This window comes from Urocitellus parryii, chromosome 6 (assembly GCF_045843805.1).
Source record: "Urocitellus parryii isolate mUroPar1 chromosome 6, mUroPar1.hap1, whole genome shotgun sequence".
NCBI classification, from domain to species: Eukaryota; Metazoa; Chordata; class Mammalia; order Rodentia; family Sciuridae; genus Urocitellus; species Urocitellus parryii.
Genome location: NC_135536.1, coordinates 13,958,139 through 13,982,686, shown reverse-complemented (window position 1 = coordinate 13,982,686; position 24,548 = coordinate 13,958,139). Strand labels below are relative to the sequence as shown.

At 57.3% G+C, this 24,548-nt stretch overlaps 1 protein-coding gene across 1 annotated transcript in view; it reads right to left on the bottom strand.

Annotated features, from left to right (window-relative positions):
- Nucleotides 1-24,548, bottom strand: part of Ccdc88c (coiled-coil and HOOK domain protein 88C) — a 113,103-nt gene that overhangs the window by 63,738 nt on the left and 24,817 nt on the right. Inside the window, exon 4 of the mRNA XM_026394281.2 lies at nt 2,710-2,779. Within this exon, the coding sequence (XP_026250066.2) occupies nt 2,710-2,779 (70 nt within the window). The remainder of the gene's footprint in view (nt 1-2,709; nt 2,780-24,548) is intronic.

Genomic DNA, 24,548 nt, shown 5'->3' with positions numbered 1-24,548 from the left:
GCCACTGGGACGCTTGTCAAACCCACCCATCCATGCACTGTGCGTGGTGAGGCCGCCTCTGCCCTCCAAGGCCGCCTGCTGGGGCCACTGTCTGCCTGTCAGTCCTGCCCACGCCTGAGCTGGGGTGGGGGCGGGGGTGCTGCTTCGCTCCTTAACTTCCCAGGGCTCCTGCCTCACCTCCCTCCCAGCTGGGCTGGACCTCTTAGAGCCACGTGAATTGATCATACACCCTGCTAGGTCCCAGGGCCATCTGACTCACGGACGTTGGTTAAAATCAGCTTTCTTGTAAAGTCCTGAAACTCGCCTGGGTTGAGGGTTGCACAACTCTGTACTCTTGGGAAATAATATCACTAAACTGCATATTTAAAATGGATGAATTTTATGGTCAGCAAATTATATCTCAATAAATCTGTGAAATAAAAAAAAAAGCAGCATCCACTCTTCTGGAGATATCATTCAGGGCCACTCCTGAGGCGGGGACCCAAGCTCGCTGCACTCAGTCTCTCCACCTCTGGTGTGGGGTGTGCCTGGTGGAGGCGGGGAGAGAGAGGGCGGTGATCAGCAGGAAGACCAGCAAGCTACACAAGCGACAAGCTGGGGCAAGGAGGATGCATTTCACACCAAGCTGGACCATCCCCCTCTGCCATTCTTTTGTGGGAGCGGGTACTGGGGATTGAACTCAGGAGCCCTCGACCACTGAGCCACATCCCCAGCCCTATCTCGTATTTTATTTAGAGACAGGGGCTCACCGAGTTGCTTAGCTTCACCCTTGCTGAGGGTGGCTTTGAACTCACGATGCTCCTGCCTCAGCCTCCTGAGCTGCTGGAATTGCAAGCCCGACCTACCTCTGCATTTTTATAGGCCTAACAGGTGCGTGTTGCCACGGGCCCCAGAGCAGCCAACACTGAGACGGCCACGGGCGAGGCCAATCGAGGAGCTCAGCTCCCGGCACCGGACCAGCTGCCCATGAGCTCTCTACTTATGGACTCAGTGACCAAGGTGGGGTCAGAAGCCCTAAGAGCTTCTGTCCCTAAATAAATCCCCCATTCATCAGCGGGTGGCTCAGCCTCATCCAGGTGACACATGCGGTTCCCACGTGCAGCTCACGTTGGCTCAGAAGCCAGCGTCCTTCTCTACTGCTCCTCCACAGCCTCCGGAGCAGACCTGAGCTCCAACCACCACCAGCCTCGCCAGGCGCCACCAAGCCCACAAATGAACCCGGTAGGCAGCACAGGCCTTCCTGGCAAAGCAGACCCCCCTTCCCTGAAGTCACCAGGGTCCCACTGTCCCTAGAGCCCCAGGATGTGGCTGGGGTGCTGATTTGACGTCTTCCTGGGGAATAAGGAGGGGTAAAATAAAGGCAGAAAGCAGAGCCAGGGCCGAGGAGGGGCGAGGAGAACCGAAGCCCCCTGTTGTAACTCACGGAAGGGGAGGGTGCGCCCTGCCAGGAGCCCCAGGTAGCCTGGGCAGACTCCCGGGCCACTGTGACAGACAATGTGAGGCCAGCAGGCGGCTAAGGACACCTCTTCCTTTGGCTCACACAGTAAAGGTGACACATGGCTGGCTGGGGCCCAGAGAGTGCCCCACCCCCATGCACAAGGAGGTGGCTGCAGCTGCACCCTCAGGGACGTGGCTCCCAGGGACAGCTGCACCTCTGATTCATGGTCTTGGCTGGGCACTTGGTGTACAAGGCAACTTAATTTCTGTCACAGACGGGAGAAAGGACACTCAGACTCCAGTGAGGCTGGGGAAGGAGAGACCAGCAATGGGGGCTCCGTCCTCTACCGTCTGGGATCCCTGGCCTCCTGCTATTCTACAGGTGGGGGCTTTCCTGCCTTCCTGTACCTCACTCACCCAGGAGGCCCCAGCCAGGGTTCCAAACACTCACAAGGTCTCCACTAGAACACCACCCAGGAGTAAGGCACCCCTGGGGCCTGTGAGCCAGAGGACAGCAAACAATGTGAAGGCAGGGGATCTGTCACCTCTTCAAGTCACCCAGGAGCTACCTGACAGGTGTGAAGTAAGCTCTCACGTTCTGAAGATGGCAGGAGGACAGCTCACCTGGTCTTTCAAACTGACATCGAGCATCAGAGGCAGGAGGACTTACAACTTTTGCCCACTAGGTGCTCCAAGTCCAGATGGGGACACAGATGAATGACCACACACCCTGGGGAGCACTGCCTTGGAGCAGCAAGAGCAGAGCCTCACAGGACCCAGTGCAGGACAGACATCCACACTGAGAAAGATGCTCGCCTAAGGTGCTGCCCCCAGCACCCCAAGGTGCAGCCTCTCCCAGATCTGGTGCCACAGTCCAGAGTAACACCTGGGTCCTTGATCCTTATCCATCGGCCACGTCCTGCACTCAGCACGGGGAATCTGATTCTGCTCAAGGCCAAGAGACCCTGGGACCCTGCTCATGACTCAGATCCCAAGAACCAGACCCATCCTCTCAGGTGGCACACAGCAGTGGCCTCCTGAGCCTCAGCACGCACAGCCAAGGAGCCAGGAAGGATTCACTCTGCAGGAAGAAATACGCTCTTGGCTTCAGGCCTCGGGGCAGTAAACCCACTCTTTAAAATCTCACCAAAATGGTCATGTGATTCCACTGTGCTGGCTCCAAGCCGGCAGCCAGGGCTCAGTGGCCAACAGCTGTCCAAAGCCAATGGCACTGCCCGGGCACACCAGGGAGTGAGGGGCACTTTCACTCACCAGACAGCGGGTCTTTGCCAATCATCAAAACATTGGGCAAATTCATGACGATCAGCTGCTGGAGAACTTCCTACAGAGACAAAGGGAGAAAGGCACCGTTAAGAACAGAAGCAAAAATAAAGAGCAATCACGTAAATCTCATTTGATGGAGTCACCGGGTGAGTGCGCAGCCACCAAGGGTGACTGCGAAGACACCACACAGCAGGAAGGGCTAGTTAAGACAAAAACGTACGTAAAAAGATCAAAGTGTGATCGTACTTCTGCTGTGATCATTATCAAGTAAAAAATGACGTCTGCATGTAGAGAGACTGTGGGAAAGAGGGAAGACCAGCTAGGGCTGGGCTTGTTTTTAAAGATATCCCTAATTATTTTTATTGTATCTTATGCAATTAAAACAGAATAGAGAATAGGAGTCAGAGATGCTCCCCAGAGAGATCGGGAATCATGAAGTGCCCAGGCTCCTCAACCTCAGGATTAAGGATCCAGGCATTGCACTGTTTATGGCCCAAGTCCTAGGGGAGGAGACCCGCTGACAGAGGCTACATCTTGGGACAGGAAGCCATCAGGGCAGGGGGGACAGAAGCTGCTCCTGGCCCTCACACCAAGGGCCTGGGAAGAAAGGCCAGGACAGTCCCTCCGCCATGCCGTCTCCCGGGGTCTTTCATGAGCTCCGCTCTAGACCAGCCCGCCCGCACCTCCCACGGCATGTCTCAGGCCAGGCGGGCTCCTTCCCTGCCAGTACGTCCAGCTTTTCACAAATCAGAGGGAAGAACCCAGTTTTACACAAGATAAAGGGCTATTTCCAGGGCTCGGGCCACCTTGGGAGAGAACCAAGGTCACCTTCGCCCACCATCTGCCCTCCCTTTCCAATTCCTGGCTGCTGTCCTGCCGCCACCATCCAAGTCTTGGGATCCCTCGATCCTCCACCCCGTACACAAGTTGATAAATGAGACTACGTGGGCCACTCTCCAGCATCGCAGGGCCTGCCCCTCGCACCTGGCTGGGATGGGACCAGGTGCACCAGCAGACCCAGGTCTGCTTTTGTTTTGTTTCTGAACTAATCTTACAGATCTTAAGAAAGTGGTACTTTTATGCTAATGATAATCTAAGCAAAATACTGACAGAAAGTATCGTAGGAAACCTCGGTATTCACCTTCCATTTAATTTCATTTAATCCATACTTTCTAATTTTCCCCATAAGAAACACATTTTGTAATTAAGGAAAGGTTTTTTGATCCCTAGTACCGCAAAAATAAATAAATTGAAAAAGGGAAAAAAATATTTTTAAAATTTTGTGTCTTTCAAAACACCCTGGGGAGGGGCAACCCCTATCAGAGGTCCCCCTGTCCCTGCGAGACCTCTGATTCTATTCTTCACACTTGATAAATCCTACTCCTTTCACTCTTAAAAATAAAATTAAATTAAAAATTAAAAAAACATGGGCCTCCCAAGACCTGACCCTATGGCCAAAAAATGCCTCCAAACCCTGAACTAGTTTCCCTAAAAGACAATCCATCACATTCCAGAAAAGCAGACTGAGGCCAGGTGCGTAACTTGAGACATTAATTTCAAATTTTCTAGTAGCCACCTTTAAAAAGTAAACAGAACAGGCAGAATTATTCTAAGAATATACTCAAATTAAGCCCATTATCTAAAACACAATCATCTCAATACATAATATAAAATGCACTGTTGAAATATCCCATGTTTTTTTCATGCTGTATTTGAAATTCAGTGTGGGTTTTGTTTTTTTTTTTAACTTTTATAATTCGGGTGTGTTTTGCAGCACACCTCAATTTGAATGCTGAATCTCCACTGGAAACCCTGAGTTGCATGCAAATTTCATGAAACTTACAGTGGAGAAAAGACTGCTATTCCTGAGCCGAGCTGGTCCAAACCCGACATTATTTTCCTCTAACTGAATCGAGAATCTGCTTTAACTTGAAGTTAACTAACATGATACAGCCACTTCCTCAGACACACCAGCCACATCTTGAGGCCCTGACACAGCCACAGGTAGCTGAGACCACCCAGCACCAGTGATGGGGACTGGTGGCCCACGAGTCCCCTCACACCTTTGTTTTCCCTAGAAAACCTGCAGTGGAAGGGCCTCCGGGGGGACAGACCAGGCCCTCAGTCTAGCAGGGACGTGAGCAGGGTGCTGACGAGGGGACCCTCCCTGCTGGCACTGGGAACAGAGGGCCACTGTGGAGACGCAGGCCACATGGGTCTGCTGGGGCACCTGGTCCCACCCCAGCCGGGTGCGAGGGGCAGGCCCTGCGATGCTGGAGAGTGGCCCGGTGGTACGCTCTGGACAGCCCCTCAAGATCTGCCAACTGGCCCTGCTCGTGCCACCTTGAAACACCACAGACAGACCAGGGACAGGCCACCGTGCAGCTCAGGCCTCGGTCTGGTCCTCCCAGAGATCCCCCCCACAGAGCCAGCAGTTGGGGTGGGGTGCAAAGATCACAATCAAGGGTGGATCTTATGCCCCCTCCCACGTCCCCCTCAAGTGGGTGGGCCTTCAGATCCCCACACAAGATGCCGGGGAAACTCCGGAGTTTCCTTTTCATAAATCAGTGGGGACCAGCTGCATCCTGGGGTGACCCACTGGCAGTTAACTGCTGCAAATATCCCTCCCAGAGACCAACTAAGAAAGAAAACCGTGTGTGTGGGTGTGGGTGTGTGTCGTCTGTCTGTCTGGATCCTGCAGGGGCAGCTCAAGGCCCAGGCCACACAGGGCTGGAAAGTACTTCCTCATAGAAGACACCACTCAGCCACAAACCCCAAACATTGATCTTCTCAACCAGCCACGGCCAAGGAGAGGCCAGGACCCTCCCAGGAAGCTTCTGTCACCCCAGCTGGTGGCAGGACCCAGGGGCAGCATCTGTGTCTGCACTCAGGGTCGAAGAGCCCAGGAAGCTGCCCTCCCCCTCAGAATCGGTCCCTGACCCCCGACCTTCAGTGGGGGAGGGGAGGCAGTGCTGTGTGACCTCAAGGCCTGCAGCGGTGGCTCTCAGGGTCACTGCAGAACAGAGTCTGAGAGCAGAAGCCCAGAGCAAGCAGAGGACACACGGTGTAGGAACGCTGCTGACTGCGTGTTCGGTGGAGCAGAAACCCCAAAAGACACAGACCAAAATGACAGGGTGTTCTTTACTAGAGCAATCAGGTCCCCACCAAGCTTCCCTAGCACCTCCTAAAGACTGTGCAATAGGGTCACATCCCCTTGAATTAAAACAACCTAACCTGGTGGCACAGCTGCCCTCAGAGAACTGCAGCTGGAGGCAGCTACTTACCAGCTCTGAGCTAGGAACAGACCCAATAGAAGACGAGACGGTTATCGTCCCTTCCTCTAGGACAACTCACAAGCACCCACCGTGACAGACGAAATGCACTGCCACTTTAAAATCCCGCAATAAAGCAAACAGCAGCCTCACCAGGAAACACAAGGGGAGGGACAGATGCTGGCCAGGAGTGTCCCAGGAGGTCCACCCCACTACCTGAGCTAGTAGGGGCTTCGAGGGAAGCCCTATCCCCAGCCAGGCCGCCTGCCCCCAACCCACTCAGACAGAGGGCCATCCTTCCCACAGCCGGGACTGACACACGGCCCTGTCCGAGCCACATGCGGGCAAGGGGAGGTCAGCTTTGGTCTCCACTGAAAACCTGGGGACAGCTGGATCAAGAACAATGACTCCATGAAAAACGAGAAAAAATCTTTTTCTCCCCCAAATGAAAATGCACGACGTCACTGCTCCATCATGTGTCAGGAGGGCAGGATCAATGCTGCCCGAGGACAAATGTGGAGGTCCTTGGAAGGAGCCTCTGAGGGTGGGGGAGGGAGTGGGAGCTGTCAATGCAGAGGCCACAGAGAGGGGAACCCCAGGAAAGTCACGACACACCCCCGGCAGCGGCTCCAGGAGGAGCAGTGACGTGAAGGTTGCCACGGAGACGGGGATGGTCCGAGCAGTGGAATGAGCTTCCACCGGCGGAAATAAAAGCCTGAGGAGGCCGGCACAGTGGGTGCGGTGGGCACTGTAATCCAGCGGCTGGGGAGGCTGAGGCAAGAAAATCGCAAGTTCAAAGCCAGCCTCAGCAAAAGCAAGGCGCTAAGCACCTCAGGGAGACCCTGTCTCTAAATGAGATACAAAATAGGGCTGGGGACGTGGCTCAGTGGTCGGGGGCCCCCAAGTTCCAATTCCCTGTACCAAAACAACCAGCCAACAACAACAAAAAGCCCTAAGGAGGCCAAGCGGGGTGGCACAAGCCTGTAATCCCAGGCTGAGGCAGGAGGATCCCAAGTTCAAGGCCAGCCTCAGCAACTTAGCAAGACCCAGTCTCAAAATAATGAAAAGGGCTGGGGTGTGGCTAAGCACCCCTGGGTTCAACCTCCAGGACAAAAAAACAAACCAGACCCAAGGAAGGCCGCTGCTGACCTGCCCGCGCTCTGGGTGGAGACTGAAAAGCAGAAGGGGGTGAAGCCAGTCTGTGTGAGGGCCAGTGTGCCCCCGGGCCTCGTGTGGGTGCCAGTACTCAAAGGACACACACTTGGCGCCTCCTGAGAGCCGAGGGCACTGGGTAGGGCAGGGGCAGGGCGGGGGCGAGCCACAGCACAGGGACAGCAGCCATAGACTTCCTGAGGCGAAGGACAGCACCAGCAAGTGTCCTGTCTGCCGAGCGCAAGAGCAGGTCAAGCCTGCCTGTGTGCCACCCACCAGGGTGCTCTGCCTCACCCGTCCCGCCACCTGGTCCCCCAGTCAGACCCCACTTGTCCTCCACCTGTGGCTGAAATGTCACCTCTTCCATGCAGCACCCAGTGCTCATAATCACATGGGACCCTCCCGCCAGGCTGCCACGGCTTCATCTGCATGGAGCACCCACATTTGGCCTGTCAGTCAGACCCCCACTCAGCCAGCAAAAAGCTGCTAATAGTGACAGCTGGAAAAATAGATTGGAAAATACTCCTCAAGTTTTGTACTGAGCACGGTTTTAAAAGACGCCTGTGTGGGAGGTGTCTCCTCTCAGCCACAGTGACAGAGGACCGCGTCCTGAAAAGCAGCTGCTTTGCCCTGCAGCGGAGACGGTGGTTCTCTGCTCACTTGGTTCCTCTGCCCCGAAACCTGGCAAAGTCTGACACCCTATCCCTCAAGATGCACAGTTTGGAGCTTCAAGCGAAAGTTAAAAACCCTTCAAAGTGGGAGGGGGAAGGAGTTAGTTTAGAATCCGTTTATAATTTTCCATCACTCGTGTAAGTGGAATATTGAACACAAATTAAAAGAAATATTTCAAAGGGAATTTTAAGGCTGGTCTGAATACACCGTGCTTTCTGATTGTAAAGCCCCAGACATGAGGCTGGAGAGGCAGCTCAGAGGTAGAGCACTGCGTCCCAGCACCCCCAGCTCCCCCAGCTCCCAAAAGAACAAACGCAATCATCTGAGCAAAGTCAGTGAAACAAGGTGAATTTCTAAGCCCAGACTACAGAAGGACTCCCCCCAGGAAGGCCCCACCTGTATGCAAATGTGTCCAGGGGCTCCAGGAAAGGGACAGTGCTCACAGCCCCGCAGGACACCTACCCTGGAAGCCGCACGGGGCCAGCTAGGTGCAGGCAGGTGAGACCAACAGGGCCCACAGACACCCCTGAGCCAAGACAGTTCCACACACGCTCTGCGCACCCTGTGACCCACCTCACAAAACCTCTCACCTTGATTTGGCCGAGAGAGCGCCCTGAATGGGCTTCAGCCAAAACCACCTGCAAATGGCACTGGGGCCAACCAACCTCACCTCCCCAACCACGAACAGCCACCAGAGAGAGGTGGTCCTGTCTCCTTTCCTCCCCCAACATTCCCACGTGGTGGCCAGGGCAAGTATCACCAACACTTCCCACCCGAAGGACCCAAAGCACACGTGGGTCCCCAGGTCTCATAGCAGGATGCAGACTGAGGGGAACAGGGTCTGCATGCCGTCTCCCCATGGCCCAAACCTGGGCACCCTGTGGGGGTGACACCTGCCACGCATCTTCAGTACTGACCCATGTCACTCAACGGCCCACCTCAGCCCAGCCACCCCTTCAGAGGGAAAGGGGGACTCAAACCAAGGGCCACAGCCGCTCTTTGGAAACCTCACGGCCAGGAGCACCATTTTCCAACTTAGCTGCAGGGAGGAAAGTAAGTGAGGATTTAAGCAATGATTTCTCCCACTCTGCTCAGAGCCGGGTCCCCAAGGCGAGCTTACTCCGGCTCCGCAGAGGCCCCTCTGGCTGGGGCAGGCCACCCTGGCAAAGCCAGCAAGTAGAGGAGAGCGCAAAGAGCGGGCTTCCGTATTGACAGCTCCCCGTGAAGCCACCGATGGACTCAATCCATCTGTCCCACCTCCTTTCAATTAACCCGAGGTCCCCAGGGCCTGAAACCAGCTCCATCTGCAAAGCACTGGCTCCCTTAATTAGGCCACGCTGCGTACAGTACCCAGCCATTTTCAGGCCTGCCTGAGGTGACAACACCACCAGCAACCCTCCCCGGAACTCGGCCCAAGCCTGTCCTCGCAGCTGTGCACAGAAACAAACACAAGCCCATTCGCTGTTCACAGAAAGTAAGAGAAGTATGTCCTCTGGACTGATGGAGGAGGAAGAGGACTGTGGGGGCTGGGGGCAGGGGCCCTGGAAGCCTACCACCATTGATGAGGGTGAAGACACTGACTCCTGCCTCCGCCTTTAACTTGCTGTGTGACCAGGGGCAAGTCCGTCCCTCTCTGAGCCATCCCTTGTCTGTTAACAGGATTAGGACTCCAGTCTCCAGGGGCCTTGGGCTCATTCAGAGGATGGAGGGAAGGGCTGGGAAGGGGAGAGGCGCCAGGCAAGAGGACAGAGCACGTGTTCCGTGTCACGAACCCCACGGCTGCCGGCTCTGACATGCAGGCAGGCTCCGCGTCCAGGAAGAACCCAGGGAATCCCAACAGGGACGAGCTTGGGGACACTTCAGGTACCCCAGGAGCACCCGTCCCCTTCCCTTTAGGGCTGCGTGATGCCCGGGGCTGCTCTGATGCCAGCAGGCCGGGTTCTGAGCCCCAAGACCAAAGATGGTGGAGGGGCTGGCGCAGCCCAGAGCTCTGTCCTCGGAAAGTAACTTCTGCCTGAGAACAGAGCTTCCGGAGCCACCGACAAGCGATGCCCACCTGGTCACCAACAGCTGACCGACCTGCAGTGGAGTCACTGGCAACCACAGTGAGTTCCAAGCAACAGAGGCCTTCCAAGCGTGGACACTGCGCGCAGAGCCAGGCCAACATCAGGCCCGGGGAGGATGCCTGTGGACACCTGCAGGGCCAGGAGGCCAGGCCTGGAGCAGAACGAGGTCTGAAGCCAGGTGTCCTTGGACTCTGCCCCAGGGCTCCCTGTTCCACACCCAGAGCCCGACCAGGAGTGGCCTTGGGGGAGGGGAAGGAGGACCTGGAGGCCTGGCCACGGGAAGGGGGAGGGTCTGTGCTTCAAGGGTCTGCACCCACCCGAGCTCCCCTCCCAGCCAGGAGGACAGCACGAGTGCTGGGCACAGAGGCCGCCCGTGGCCAGCGAGCGCTCTGGCTGGTGGGCGCCTTCCTCTGAGCTTCTTGGAAAAGCCCAGGGTTTGCTGGTGGGAGGCAGGGGAGGGCAGAGGGGGCGTGGCCAGGGGCGCTGCAGCTTGCTGGGTGGGTGGAGCGGGCGAGCCACCAGCCAGGAGGCGCGGGCTTCCCTGGGCGCAGCAGCAGCAGCAAGCTCCAGAGGGGACGATTCTGCAGGGCAGTGCGGTGCCTCCCCACCATGTCCCTGGGCACCGCCTGGGCAGGGCTGGAGCCCCACACGCTGCCACCCCACCCACTGCCCGAGCTGCTGCCATCAGGTCCTTACTCCCAGGGCGCACGGCAGAGCAGAAGTGGCAGAGAGCGACTGGTAGCCACCAGCCTGCCCTGGCCTGTGGGGACAGGAGAGGCCGCCAGTCCACCACCCCAGGCCCCAGCCCGAACAGGCCTCCCTGTGAGCACCACTGGACAGTGGGCACCGCCCCCAGTCAGCGGAGCCCCCTAGCACTGCTCTGGAAGGCGGGCAGAGCTCCCCCAGCAGGCTGCGGCCATGACTTCATCCAGGCCACCGCGGCCCCTGGGCTCTGGCGGGTGCCTTGGGTGTGCTTGTTTGGGGACTGTGAATGCAGGCAGCTGGGAGGACAGCCAGAGTGTGCGCCTGCACTGGCCTGAGGCAGAGCCTCCCGCCTAGGGGATGGTCCTGCAGGAGCGGATGGGAGGTGTCTAAGCTGGGGCCCTGAAGCTGGGGTATGGGTGTGTCCCTCCAGGGTCATGGCTGGAAGCGTGATAGAACCTGCATGGGGGGGGGGGGGGGAGAGGTGACTAGGACACTGGGGGACATCACCTCAGAAAAGAGAGTGGGTTGGTATAGTGAGCTGGCCTCTGAATTCCTCATGCCATCTTGTTTAGGAGGATGTACTCCTGTCACTGTGACACCATCCACCAAGAAGCCTGAAGAGGTCACCTGATCTTGGACTCTCAGTCTCCAGAACTGTGAGCTCAACAAACCTCTTTTCTTTATAAAGTACCCACATCAGGTATTATGTTACAATAAAAGAAAATGGGCTAATACAGACTCCAAAAAGGAGGGCCCCCTCAAGCTGAGGTGGGAAAGAACATGGAGAAGGTGCCCTGAGGTAGATGTGCAAGTATCTGAACTAGACTGGGAGTGGGGGCTGGAAATTCTGCAAGAAGCAAAAGTCACCCCCACATTGTATCTCCCAGCACAGGGCTGGTTTGACACTCCCCACTGCAGTCCAATGAGACAATGAGAACCAGATAGGCACAGAGCCTCTGCACTGGGGGTGCCCATCTGTGCTTATCCAAACAGAGGCAGCCCTGCGGTCCACCGTGCCAGCTCCACCACCAATCTGGCGCTGCTGGGCCTCAGCTTCTGCCCCTGCCAGACACCACACCTACTCCACAGGCAGCCCAGCACTGTGCCTGGACCTAATCGGGCCCCAGCAGGTGCCGGCAAAACCCGACGCCTGTCCTGGACTTGTCGTTTGGCTGAGCGCTGATCTCGTCCTGTTGGGGGCCACACCGTACCTGCGTCAGCCCAGAGCAGCTCTGCTGGGGGCAAAGGCAGGGCCACTGCCCCAGAAATGAGGCCCAGCACAGGCCACAGGCACGTGTGCATGAGGAGCTCCACTCCTGAGGGCCAAGAACAGAGCTCTCTCCACGGCCTCCTTTACCTCCAGCCTCAAGGGAAACAGGAAACACACAACTGCCCAGGGTGGCTCCCACCTTCGCGGCTGGTGGAGACCTGTGTTGGGAACTGTGGGGCCGTGGGGGCCGCTCTGGGCTCAGTGGGAGACTGTGCTGCGGTTGCCTGGCGATGCCTGCTTGGCGCAGCACAGGTGTAGCCCCGGGTGGTGAGTGGAGAAAGTGGGGGAGCAGGAGAAGCTCTGTGGGAACAGAGGGGGCTGCTGGTTCTCCACAGCAGGCCAGCAAGCAGGACTGTCTGACCCGGGCCAGCCCTGCTCGCCCCTCCAAAAGAGGGGCCACCAAGCAGGCACACCCTGCCAACCAGCAGGCTGCCTCCAGAGAGCAGGGAACTGCTCCCTCACCAGGAATCTATTCTCTAGCAGGAAATCGAAGGAGGGCAGCTCAGGACACTGGGGAAGAGGAAGGTTAAGAAATGACAAGTTTCACGAGTAATATTTCAGCAGGAAGTGAAAATCTCAACAGATGTTATCAACATCAGGGCTGCTGCAGGCTGGGGGTGAGCAGAGGGGCCAGCTGTGGCCCAGCCTGTCTTCTGGCCACCCGCATCTGATGCAATTCTCTCTGCCCTACAGGGGTCCCTGCCAATGTCTGGCCCTACCCAAGCCTCCACTCCCCGGGTACACCAGCTGCCTCCCGGTTGCGGAGCCTTCAAGCCCCTTCCTCACCCTGCCTGGGTGCCAGCACAGCACACCCAGCACTCCAGGTTGTCGGGAACTTCAGGGTCAGCTGCTGGCCCACGCAGATGCCCACCAGCCACCCGCTGAATGGAAGTGGTTACAGGCAGGAAGGTCTGGTGATGACAGAGGCCTCAGGACCCCACAGCAAACACACCTGCCCACCTACAGCACAGGGGACACTACTTAGAACGGTGAAAATCGGAGGGCCTAATAAACCAGAAGCTGGGCCACATGCTTTGTGCATATTAGAGGTTTTTGTTTTGCTTTTTCCTGGTACTAAGGATTAAACACAGGGGCACTTAACCACTCAGCCACATTCCCAGCCCTTTTTATTTATTTTGAGATGGGGTCTCACTAAGTCACGTAGGGCCTCACAAGGTTGCCGAGGGCTGGTCTGGAACTTGGCGATCCTCCTACCTCAGCCTCCTGAGCTGCTGGGATTGCAGGCGTGCACCACCACGCTTGGCTGGATTGGAGCATCTAGTCCTGAGCGTGGCAGGCACAGCCAGAGCTGGGTCAAGCTGCTAACGCAAGATCTATGGATCCAGTTACTTCTGATGGCTCAGGATACTAGAGTAAATGAGGGAGGTAAAAGGTAAGAAAAGACCTGTTGTGGGTGTGCGAGGAGACACCTCGTGCTGAGAGGGAAATAAAGCCGGGCAGGACATCTGAGAGTGACGGGAACAAGGCTCCTGCAGATGCGGGCCCCGGGCCTGGGAGGGACCGGAGCCAAGCACGACACAAGTGTAGCCAGGGCATGAGCCAGCGGGACATGGAATCGGAGGGTTACGGGCAGGAGGAGCCGGCAGAAGGGCCAGTGGCCAGTGCGTGCAGTGACCTGTGAGCACCATGCTGGTGGTGGCCCAGGCCACCTCTGAGGCGCTTTCCAGAAGTCCAAAAGTGCCTGCCGAAGGTCAGATGTGCCTTTCCGAAGCCTGGGGAGGAACAGGGAGCTCTCACACGAGCAGGGGTCACAAAGTGGGGTTAACTCTGGTTCCAGGCAAGGAGGTCAGTCATGGCTCCCTGGTGTGCTGGGCTGAGAAGGACTCGGAGGCCTGATCTGAGCGCAGAGGCAGCGGGGGCCAAGGCTGACAGGGATGTCCATCACGCCAGGAATTAAGGTGCGGTGGTACTCACCCGGAATCAAACGTGACAGGTGTCATAACCTATGTGTGCTATCAGACACGCAGGGTCCATGGGCAAGGGACCGGTAAGTCTCTCCACTGGTGCAGGGCTGTGGACTGAGCTTCCAAAAAAGCCTCACCCTCCAGTCTCCCTGCCAGCCCGGGAGCAGCAATTCCCGCAGTTTCCCAGAGCCAGGCATGTAGGAGGGTCAATCACCATTTGTGAAATGAGCTAATCAGGGGCCACAAGTCCTGGGGTTGGTGTGGAGAAGGAACGCGCCAGGCTTCTCTCCCGCAGAGACCGTGTCCTAGCTCCCAGAGCCCAAGTCCTTCTCCCAGGGCAGGTGCACTCGGGCGTGGGGTGGGCTCCCGGCTGGCATCCGACCTCAGCCCCTGTCCTCTGGGCACCGCCTCACTCTCCCAGCCACGGCGCCTGCGCTCACTCCATGACGCTCACCAAGCCCTGGTCTACTCGCCCTGTGCTGGGGGGGCGGGGGGGCGGGATGTGACTGATGGTGAAGGGGGCAGACGGGACCCCACTTCCTGGGACTCCGATGGAGTCACCAACCTCACCAGCAGCACAGAGCCAGGAAGGCAGCCCTGGGGGACTTCGGGGAGCCGCTCTGCATAACAGAGATGGAGTGTGGAGGCCACAGCTGTCTTCCCGAACCCACCCCGGCTCGAGGCAGAGGGGGAGTCACAGCTGGCCACAGCAGGGTGAGGCGCAGCGCTGGCTCGGTCCCTAGCTGGCCACCCAGACGCCCCAAGGCCTGCCAAGGTGGGAAAGGACTTTCTGTCCAACAGCCACACTGCAGAGGCGCCTGCTGCCAATCCCCTGGGGTTAGCATTCCAAAGTGACCACAGCTGCCCAGTCACCCAGGCCCCAGAGGCGAGGCCAGGCCCCAGAGGCGAGGCGAGGCCAGGCCCCAGAGGTGAGGCCAGACCCCAGGCCTCGTACAGGACTGCCCTGGGCATCAGCTCCACACCCACCTGGCCAGGGCCACCCCTCACCCGGCGTGCACTGGTCTCTGAGAGGAGGGAGAATGAAGAGAGACTGAAGCCACGGGGAAGGGGCAGGTGCCACAGCTCACCCGCCTCCAACTGTGGCCTTCTCTGGGGAGGGGACAATGGCCAGTGGGCTGGCACGGGCAGGTTAACAGGATGGGGAGAGTGGGAGCCTGCAGGCCACTCCTGGGTGGCAATGCCAGACCTAGGTGGCCCCAGGACATGGGTACCCCTCTGCAGACAGCTCTGAAGGTGACAGTCCACATGACTGAGTGCGAGGGCACACAAACGGTGACAACACAGGATGCCCAACTCTAGAGGCAGCAGGCACAGCTGCTGAGTGACTGAACAGGGTGGCAAATGGAGCCAGAGGGCGAGTGACATGCGGGGTCACCAAGGGTGAGCGGAACAACCTGGGAGTCCAGGTCTCTTGCTAAACACAGAAGGTCCCAAAGAGTCTGGAAACCACAACTCGAGTTGACGACTTTGTTTTTTGGTTCTGAGGACTGAACCCAGGGGCACTTGGCCACTGAGCCACATCCCTGCCCTTTTTTATTTTGAGATCATGTCTTGCTAAATCGCTGAGCCTGGCCTGGAACTTGCAATTCTCTTGCCTCAGCCTTCCAAGTCCCTGGGGTTACAGGTGTGCACCACCAGGCCCGGCCTCTGTTGACTTTTTAAAGTCCCCAGGGTTCTCGGTAAGGTCCTCACAGACCCAGCAGCACTAAGAACCACTGTGGGGGCTTCAAGCACCTCCACAGAGCATCGTGTCCAGCTGTGAGCAACAAGGAGCTGAACACCAGCAACTTCCACCAGATCTGAGTTTATGAGAAGTCAAACCAAAGATGCTGCCAGAGTCCCCCAGACCTGGGTACTGGGTGGCCTTCTGTGGAGGCTGGAGCCTTGACCCCTGCACAGCACTGTGAGGGGGGGGAGGAGGAGGAGGAGGAAGAGAAGGAGGGGGGGGAGGAGGAAGAGAAGGAGGGGGGAGGAGGAGGAAGAGAAGGAGGGGGGAGGAGGAGGAGGATGGGGGGAAGGAGGAGGGGGGAAGGAGGGGGAGGAGGAAGAGGAGGAGGGGGAGGAGGAGGAAGATAGGAAGGAGGGGGGGAAGGAGGGGGGGTTAGGGTTAGGAGGAAGGGGAGGAGGAGGAGGGGCGGAGGAGGAGCAGAGGCAGGTGCCACCTCCTCTAGGGAGGCTTCCCAGGGGAAGCACACCACACTTGGACCTCGATGGCCACAGGTCACAACACTAGCAGGCAGGTGGAGCAGGGAGACTGGAGCAGAGGCACAGGCGGTGGCGGTGCAGACAGGGGAGGGCAGCTGTGGAAACAGACCCCGCCCCACCCCAGCAGCCAGACTAACGTGGGCCCTGGCCTGCTGGGCTTCACTTACAGAACGGGTAACTACTGGGCACAACGGAACTGGGCTCGTGACACTCGTCTGGTGCACACAGGGCCCACCTTCTTTCAGCCACTTTTTGGAATGTAAAACCACCTCACGCCTCCTCCCACCCAAGACACGCTGACCCCAACTGCAAGGACGCAGTCCCTACTCCCGTGCGGCGTGCACCCTCACTCAGCCGCTGTCCACCTGGGGCTGCCCGTGCAGTCCGGCCCGCTGCTCCACCTCGAGCCCACCCCTGCATACACTGCGTGCGGCTGCAGTTAATCTGTTTGGACAGCTGGATAATGTCCCATTGTGCGATCACGTCTCAGCGTGTTCATCTGTCCCCCGCCGACGGGCATCGGGCCCTGTCCAGGCTTTTGTTATTGTGCACAGGAGGACAGTGGACACTTGTGCGTGTCTCCCAACGCCCAGCAAGTCTCTCTTGGGCACACACCAGGAGTGCACCGTGCTGGGTGCAGGGTAGGGGAGGCTGAACTTCAGGCCTTGAACTACTTTTCCGCAGTGACCACACCGACTGGCACTCCCACCAGAAACAGCTGGGATCACCTGCACACACTGGAGACCCCAGGGATCTGGTCCTTCCCACCCCGTGTTAACGTCCCCTTCTGAGGGGGCAAACAGGCCCCCCATGACCTGCCTCACGGCCTCATGGTGTGTGCAGGAGCCCGTCACGACCCAGTGCTCCTGCCACCCAGGCCTCCCACAGAGTCCCAGCAGCTCCTGCCAGAGGCAGCAACTCTGCCGGGAGGAGGTCACAGCCAGTCAGAGGGTTACGTCAAGGTGGACACCTCCACGGGTTGAGTTCAGGGTCAAGGGGCGGAATGCAAGTGCCCACAGACCAGCCCGTAGGGCCAGCAGTGACCCCAGGGCAGCTGGGGATTGGGCCCGGATGTGCAAGACCAGACCAGTCTCACATGGCCAGTGTTTCCCACCCCACTGCTCGGTGCCTCAGTCACCGCCTCCTCAAAGCAAGCCTCGCGGGCAGGAGGCTGCCCAAGCACACAGAAAAGAGGCTCCCAGGGATCAGAATCCAGGGGATCAGACTCCAGGGGAGCACCTGTTCTGCTGGCCCCAGAAGCTCCCCAGCAGCTGACAGCATGGCCTCCTGAAGCAAGCCTTCGCCAGCCTCACCAGTGGGCCTCCCACAGAGCACCCACTCAGTCCCCACCCAGTGGATCTGCGGAGGCCAAGGGAAAACCCGGCCTTCCTGCCCTCTAAAGCCCAGTCACTGGGAGAGGGGTCTCCCCTGAGAACAGGATCAGAATGCTTCAGCTGTGGATGTGTGACTCCTGGTGGGACTTCCCTGTGAGGAAGCACCCTATGCTCTATCAGGGGAGCCTACGGGGACCCTTCCCTGGGGTCCTGGCATCCAGCCTCCCAGTGAGGGAGGCTGGGACAGTCAGGGCCACACTCACCGCACTCCTTTTCTCCTGTTTGTTTGGTCTTCATACAGAGGTGCTCAGTAAATGTTCATCCAATAAAAACAAAACACATGACTATTTCTACAAGGGTAAAAATAACCTCTGCGAGCTTTTAACGGTGGGATTCCAGCCGTCTTGGGTGGCGAGATGGGCAGCGACGTTTCAGGAAACTTCAGTTACCTGGAACCCCTCGGTCTTTGCCCAAGGGAGGCGGGCGAGACCAAGGGCGGCGGGCGAGACCAAGGGCGGCAGACCCAGCCGTGGCGCTCGCCCCGGGGGAAGTGGCTGGAAAATTTACACACGTGCCCAAGAGGTTTCAGAGAACACCATACGTTTCACACTCTCCCTGTGAAAAATAGCCAATGCAAATCCAGGGAGAGAAAACCACACGATTAGCCCCCGCATCCACCTCTCCAATTCAACAACGAGCAAGAGCTGCCCCTGGGCTATGACAATATTACAGCACGTTATACTGCTGTGTCATTCCACCTCCAAAGAATACTGGAGTTTTCTTTCACAACCCCAATTACGAGCTTCAGAGCTGTCTGCCCTATGTGCTTCCTAGAATGAAGGCCTGCGTGTGTGGAGGCCAGCCTCGGAGCCCAGGAGGGCTCCAGAGAATTCTGGAGGTGAAAGTGCGTCTCCGGAAGGCTGTGACTGCCTGCTCCAGGGTCTCCAGACACAGATCTGTCTTCTCCCTTCCGTGATCACACCCACCAACCACCAAGCCAGGAGGACCGAGGCTGGAGGGCTGACCATGTGGCCACCAATCCCACGGGAGGGTGCAGGAATATTGCTAGTGGAAAAGTTAAGCAACTTGTGCAAGCACCAAAAGGACTCCCTTGCCCGAGAGCAGAACTATGAGCCGGGGTGGGAAGCAGTGAGTCCCGGGATCCACACTCTCAACCTGGAGAGCTGCCTCTCAGGCCTGGGCCACGTCCCACCAGTACCTGCCCTGTAGCTCCAAAGAAGCACCTGAGTGGGCAGAGTTAAAGGTACAGCCCCTTGACCCCTGGCCTGATGTGAAGGGGGACTATGGCCCACCAGACCCATCTCACATGTTCCAAAGGCAGGCACAAAGTCAGGTGCAGTGGTGCACGCCCCTAATTCCAGCAACTCAGGAGGCTGAAGTAGGAAGATTGCAACTTTGAGGCCAGCTTCAGCAACTTAGTGAGGTCCTAAGTAACCTAGAGAAACCCCATCTCAAAATAAAAAATACAAAGGGCTGGGAATGTGGCTCAGTAGTTGAGCACCCTGAGGTTCAATCTCTGGTACAAAAAACAAACAAACAAACAAACACACAAAAAAAAACCAGAGGAGCACAAACTCCAAGCCGCCAACAACCAGAGCAGAGCCACAGCAGGTCTGACCAAGCAGCCAGCACACTGGAAAGATCTTTTGAGTTCAGGATTTTTCCCTTTGCTGTAAAATAAAGAATTTCAAAGCAAACTGGAACACGGTGTCATGCACTCCTCCACCAGAATCAATCTCCCGAGAACATTGGCATTTTCTTATGTGACCGAAATTACATGCTTTCAGATCCCCCCACCCGCATGCTTCATAAAATGAAGGCCTCTGTGTGTGTCTGGAGGCCAGCCCAGAAGTGGGAGGAGTGGACAGGGCCCACGAGGCTGGACGTTCTTGTACTCGTGAAGGAAAACGCTTCAAAGCCTTGCACCTCAGGGAGGTGAGCCTGCGGCTTTTTACACCTTCTGTCCCAGGTGGCCAGACTGGCTGCAGGAGTACCTGGAGGGGACGTCAGAGCTGTCCTCTATCCAAACAGGACTCTCCTGCAAGACCCGGCCTCTCTGCAGTCTGAGCCCCTCTGGCCTCCTCCCTGACTCCCCCTGTGGTGCAGTTTCCCAGCAGCCTGTTTCTCCAGGGTCAGTCTGAAATTTTGCCCTAACTTTTGGGCACTGGTCTGCTCTCTTGCTAGAATGGGTTTCTCAATGCCAGGGCAGCAGAGAGAGCACTGGGTTGAGATTCAGCAGCCTCCGGTTCTAGTTCCAGACCTACCATTAAACAGAGATGAGGCACGATTTCTCCAGACCTCAGTTTTTCATCTGTAAAACGGGAAGTAACATGCTGTGCACGGAACTCTAATGTCTCCTCCCTCACTCTGCTTGGGCGCCGGGGTTGGGCGGGGGCACCAGGGCATCCGCCTCCTTGATCCCTCACTAAGGGATCAAGCCCTCTTCCCCGCGGATCAAGCTCAAAGCCTCAGAACCCAGCCACACCCAGAATTAAACCTACCTGCCACTCCCTGGATAGTGGGCTCTAAGGACCCTGTAAATATGGCGCACCCCACAGCACAGCATGCAGCAGAAGAGTATGCAGAAAGTAGGAGCATAGCTGGGCACGAGGGCACACGCCTGTAACCCCAGCAACCAGGGAGGCTGAGGCAGGAGGACTGCAAGTATGAGACCAAACTCAGCGACTTAGGGAGGCCCTAAGGACTTAGTGAGACCCTGTCTCAAAATAAAACATAAAAAGGGCTGGGGTATAGCTTGATGGTAGAACACTCCTGGGTTCAATCCCCAGTATTTGGGGGCGGGGACAGGAATCACACTCTCCATACATAGTCCACGCATCAGTTTTTTGTGTGTTTAGTATGTTTTCTTTTAAGTTGATTTATTGTCTTCTTACTTATTTACTTTTAGTACCAGATATTGAACCCAGGAACTTAACCACTGAGCCACATCCCCAGCCCTTTTTATTTTGAGACAGGGTCTTGCTAAGTTGCTTAGGACCTCACTAAGTTGCTGAGGTTGGCTTTGAAATTGTGATCCTCCTGCCTCAGCCTCCTGAGCCACTGAGATGACAGGCATGTGGGGCCATGTCAAGCGGTATGTGTTCTACGTAGTGCTGGGGATGGGACCACAGGCCTTGCGAGTGCCAGGCAAGGGCTCTGCCACCGAGCCACGCCCCAGCCCTCGTGTGCCAGTTTTAAACCCCGTTCCTGACCTCCTCTCAGGCACACAGCATGATCTCAGAGGGCCTCCCTACCTACCAGCAGCAAGGCCCCAGACACCTGTCAAGCCCTGGGCAGCAACCTCCGTCCCAGCCACCAAGGCCACCACTGCCCTGGAGCTTGTCGGTCACTAGCCTTCCCTTTCGGGACCTCAGCCCTGAAGTCAGGGCTCTGCCCTCCGGCAGCTGCCCTCAAGGCCAGAGCTGCTCTGCCCTGTCTGGCAGCCTCCTCTGGGAGCCAGATAAGATTGCTCCTGAAGGACCCGGGGCTCCGAGGCCTGGGGTCCAGCACCCACTTCTCAGCACCTTCCAGCCCAGGGCCACCTCCCCATCTGCAGACAGAGCCAGGGAAGCTGCCCCTCGCGGGTGAAGCTGCTCCCCTGTGGCTCTGCCCAGCCCCAGCACAGGGAGCAGCTGTCTCCAAGGCTGGCCACACTCCAGGAGCGGGAGGGGGTCCTGCCAGAACTCAGGGGGCTGAAAACTGCCAGGCAGGCTGGCTTTGTTCCTGCCCAACTGCCCCACTTTGATCAAGCCTCCCTGCAAGGCCAGGGGAGGGGAGGCTCCTCCCTCACTCTGCTTGGGCGCTGGGGGTGGGCGGGGGCACCAGGGCGTCCTGCCTCCTGGAAGGTAACTTATTAAGCTGCCCGACTGAGGACTCCATGCAGCTACCCAGCTATCGGTTTACCTTGCAGAACCAGTTCCTCCCCTCTTAAGAATGGCGTGGGGCTTGCTGAATGGCCGGTGGGAAATCAGACACCCCTGGGAACGGCTCTGTTCTTGGGGAAATGAAGCTGGGAAAAGACGCAGTGCTCCTGCAGATTATAAACCATTTTATTGTCAGCTCTGCTGGGGACAGAGATGGGGACCTGGAGCCGGCCCTCCCATGGAGAGGACATTGCAACAGCTGAAAGACAGGAGGGCCCTTTTTCCCACAGTGGGACAGAAACGAGTTTATCTATGAGCAAACTTCTCTAGGAACGGGTGATGCAGGGTCCAGACCTGCAGCCCCGGGAGGGGAGAGCCTGCGGAGCACCACGCCTGGGCATGAAGGCACACCACACCCTGCAGACAGTGTGAGCGCACCACCTGGACACAACAGCACAGAGGTGCACCCTGGGAAGGCACTGAGGGTACCACACCTGGGTTCCAAGAGGACTAGTGCATCCAGCAAGACTGAAGTTGGGGAGCCATCTACCAAAACCCAAGGCTCAAGGGCCAACCAGATGCCCCAAGAGCTAAGACTGAGACACGACCATGCTGTGGCTTTGCATGGGCACAGGGAGTAAGGGGTGGCCCGCCTACCCCCGCCAAGGCCTCCTGCCCTGGCAGCTACTCCCTGGGGAACTGCACTGGGCAGAGTGGTGCTAACAAGCCACATGCTAGACTCTGGGTCTGGAGTCTCACTTCCCTGTCTGGTCACACCCAGGCCGCAGGGCGGGCCCAGAACCCCTGGCGCACCCCTGGTCACCCAAGAAGCCCAGGGACGGACGTGCAGCTGCATCTTATGGTGTCCTAAGCCCTGCTCCTCAAATCCTAGCACAGGCCGGGGTGGCTCTCAAGTCTCCAGTCACCCAGCATCAGAGCACAATTCCCATCCGCTCCAGAGGACAAGCTCCTCCCTTTCTTGCTTTCTTTCGCAGCAGCTGCTCCCCACAGAGGCAGCGTGAGCCCTCAGACCACCAGCCCTCCCCTCCCAAGGCGGGGAGGTCTCCCAGGAGCCCGGCTCCCGGGGCTAGTTTTGATGTGAGGTTCAGTTTCGCAGGCCTGCAGGGCCCCAGAGCATCAAAAGCCCAGGTGGAAAAGTAATCCATTCACCAGAGGCACCCCCCATGCCTTTCCGGGTCCCACGTCCGCAGTCCTCCTGTCCCACAGTACGCCCGGCGGCTGTGCTCCACACCACCCCACAGTGTCGGCCGCGGTCTATGCCACCTTCAGAGCTTCACAAAGGTGGGAACCTCCAGCAGCCTCAGATAGAAAGGGAGCCAACGGGCAGGAACTAGCACAGGGCCAGTGTGTGGGACTTGCCAGCCCCCAGGTCTCCAAGACCTGGCCTGGAGATGAGGTCATAGGTGGACATGGCAGGACCAAGCTGTGAAGCCAGAAGCTGGGGCCCCTCCTGAGTAGTCCAAAGAAGGCTCTGTTTGCTCTGAGTGGGGCACATCTTCACATTCTAGAAGTGTCCATGTGAAGTTTTTGATTCAGAGGCCACACAGTGCAGAGGGAACACTGGACAGGGACCACAAAGGCCTGAGCTTGATTCCAAGTCTGACACCCATTAGCGTGTAGCCAGAAGCAATGAATATCCCAGGGCCTCACCTGCTCATCTATAAAATGGGGATACTAATTCCTGAGCCATCCGCCTCACACTTTTTATAGACGGTCTGATGACTGTGCACACCCTCTCTCCCCTATGACCAGCCTACAATTAAAAAAGTAAATGCTCAAGAGGGAGAAAGGGGGAGGAAATACAAAATGAATTTAACAAAATCACATTACATGCATATATAAATACTGCACAGAGAATGACATTTTTATGTATATGTAAAAAGTACCAATCAAAAATAAATAAATAAATAAGAAGATCTGTCAAGAAAAGGAAAGAGGAGGAAAGGGGGACAGGGAACCAGGGTCGAAATCAAATTCCACATGTGCATGATTTTGTCAAAATGAACCTAGCAACAATGTTTAACTAAAATGCTCTGAGAGAGAGAGAGAGCGAGCGAGAGAGAAGAAAATAAGCAAATGCAGAGCTACGCAGGAGGCTGAGGCAGGAGGATCACAAGTCTGAGGCCAGTCTGGGAAACTTAGCAAGTCGCTGTCTCAAAATAAAATTGCTGGGGGTAGGGCTCTGTGGTAGAGCACTCGCCTAGCACGTGAGAGGCCCCGGTCCATCCCCAGTACCCACTGCCAAAAAAAAAAAAAAAAAGAGGCAGCAGGCCCCCGCAGAACCCAGAGGCTGAAGGGCCTGCCAACCTACACGCACGCAGCAGGCACTCATGGCATGCACCTCAGGGGCTCACGGCTGCTCCGTCGCCTTGATTTGTGACCCTGCTCTGGTGGCTGACTGACACTGTCACCTAGGGCTCCATCCGTATGTGCTCCAGCCCTGCAGCCGCCATGGCAGGTCCTCCATGAGGCCCACAAGATCGGGAGGTGACTGGTCAAATGGGAGGGAGACTCGCCCAGTCCCCGACGACCCCAGGGCCCTGCTGTCATGGGTGTGAGCCAGTCTGGACCCAACTCAGGGGCCTGGAGCCAACTACGGCAGCTCTGTCCGAGGCGGTGGCCAGAGGCCATGATAACAGGCCAGGCTGGCCACCCTCTGGATCCAGTGCTGCACAGGAGACTGCTGGCACCCCCGAGGGCCAGGCACCTGGTAAGAATTTTAAATACACCACTTATTTATCCTGAGCCCAGTTTGTTGTGATTACCATTTTAAAAATGGGGACTGTGACCCAAAGATGTGGAGTAACCAGCCCACAGGACACAAGCAAGGCAAAGCCTCTAATGCAAGGACCACAGCTGGAGAAAGATGAGTCATGGGTCTGAACCACGTTCGCACAAAGCCGGCCACGCCACAGCTCTCCTTGGAGGATTGTGCGGTGGAATTGCTTCGGCTCTGGAGCTGGGGCGGAGCTCCCTTGGGCAAGTTGTTCCCATGCCCAGGACCTCTCAGAGCTGCTGCAGGGTGGCCAGGCACAGAGCAGGTGCTTGAGGCAGGGAGGACCTTCTGAGGAGCCAGAGAGGAGTGACGGGCGGCACATGGGGCTCTGCAGAGGCCTCATCACAGAGCCCGGCACCCACCCTTTGTCTGGTGCTTGAAGCTTTGAACAGAAGGTGTTTATGCCACATGGCGATCAACCTCAGAGGAGAACTCACCTGAGAGAAGCACAAGGACCACATCACACGGGGCCCGTACAAGCCAGTAGCTGGTTGCCAAGGTGACCAAGGCCAGGCCTGCGCACC